The sequence below is a fragment of the Alligator sinensis genome, unplaced genomic scaffold (assembly GCF_000455745.1).
Source record: "Alligator sinensis unplaced genomic scaffold, ASM45574v1 scaffold107_3, whole genome shotgun sequence".
NCBI classification, from domain to species: Eukaryota; Metazoa; Chordata; order Crocodylia; family Alligatoridae; genus Alligator; species Alligator sinensis.
In genome coordinates, this window is record NW_005842578.1 from 285,745 (window position 1) to 286,854 (window position 1,110).

Consider the following 1,110-nt stretch of genomic DNA (forward strand, 5'->3'; position numbering starts at 1 on the left):
TTCAGGGCCTCGCAGTCGGAGGGGCCTCCAACCAGCAAAAGTAACGCGGCGCAGTATCAAGTCCCGTAAGAATCGCCGATCCATCATGGGGATGAGAGGAAACGACCCTAAACATGGATGTTTTCGTTCTGACGTGACAGGAACGTATGCACGCTGGGTCAGTTCTGCCGCTCGCGGCCCTCGCGCCCTCGTGACGGCGAGGAGGGCCCTGGGAGGCTGGTCTCGGCAAAGGATATTTGGGGGTTTGGGATGATCGAGGCCCGTGGGTGCCGAGAGCAGGTGTCGCCCGCGGCCCCAACGGTGCAGTAACGATGATGATGATGATGATGGCCATCCCCGGCGAGGGCGCAGGCTCGGTCCTCGAAGGCTCCTGTGGGAGGTGTGGACACGCGGCTGGGGGGAGGGGACCCAGCGGAATACAACTCCCAGCATGCCTTTCTGCTCGCCCCTCATCAGCGAGCCAATCCCCTTGCAGCGCGCTGCCTGAGTAGGGGGGGGCCTCGCTTGACTGACAGGGCGGATAGCCTATGGGTGTACAGGTCGCCTCAGGAGGTGAGCCTTTTTCCTGAGGGGGAGACTACAACTCCCAGCATGCCTTTCTGTCCCCCCCCACACCCCCCCAGCTCTTTTCGGGGGTGGGTAGGACTTGCTTTGACTGACAGAGCGAGCAGTCCGCTTCACAAGACGCGGGGCTTTTCCCCTTCAGCAGTGTATCGGAGAGGGCCTCTTCTCGCTGATAGGGCACGGCGCGGATAAAGACCCGCCTTCTTTGAAGCAACGCGTATGCCCATAGGGTGTTCGGCCTGTCAGCCAAAGGAAGTCGTTCCCCGCCCCCCCAACTGACTGCTGCGAGCCAATCCCCTCGCAGCGCTCTGCTCCTTCCGGGAGTGGGTGGGAACTCTTTTCACTGACACAGCAAGCAGCCTATGGGAATGCGCGTCACCTCCCAAGAGGCGAGTCTGGTCCCGCCCGGCGGCCTATCGGCTGCGGAGAGAGGCGGGGTCTGGACGAGTGACGGCGCAGACAGCCAATGGGTGCGGCCGCGGCCGGGCGGGTCGGAGGCGGTGGCGTCGGCGGGCAGAGGCCGCCATGGGCTGGTGGGGCCGGGCC

The 1,110-nt window shown here is 64.1% G+C and overlaps 1 protein-coding gene across 1 annotated transcript in view; it reads left to right on the forward strand.

Annotated features, from left to right (window-relative positions):
• The first annotated feature begins 311 nt into the window (after nt 1-311).
• Nucleotides 312-1,110, forward strand: part of TMEM160 (transmembrane protein 160) — a 6,404-nt gene continuing 5,605 nt past the window's right edge. The window contains exon 1 of the mRNA XM_025214304.1: nt 312-356. Coding sequence (XP_025070089.1) covers nt 312-356 — 45 coding nt within the window. The remainder of the gene's footprint in view (nt 357-1,110) is intronic.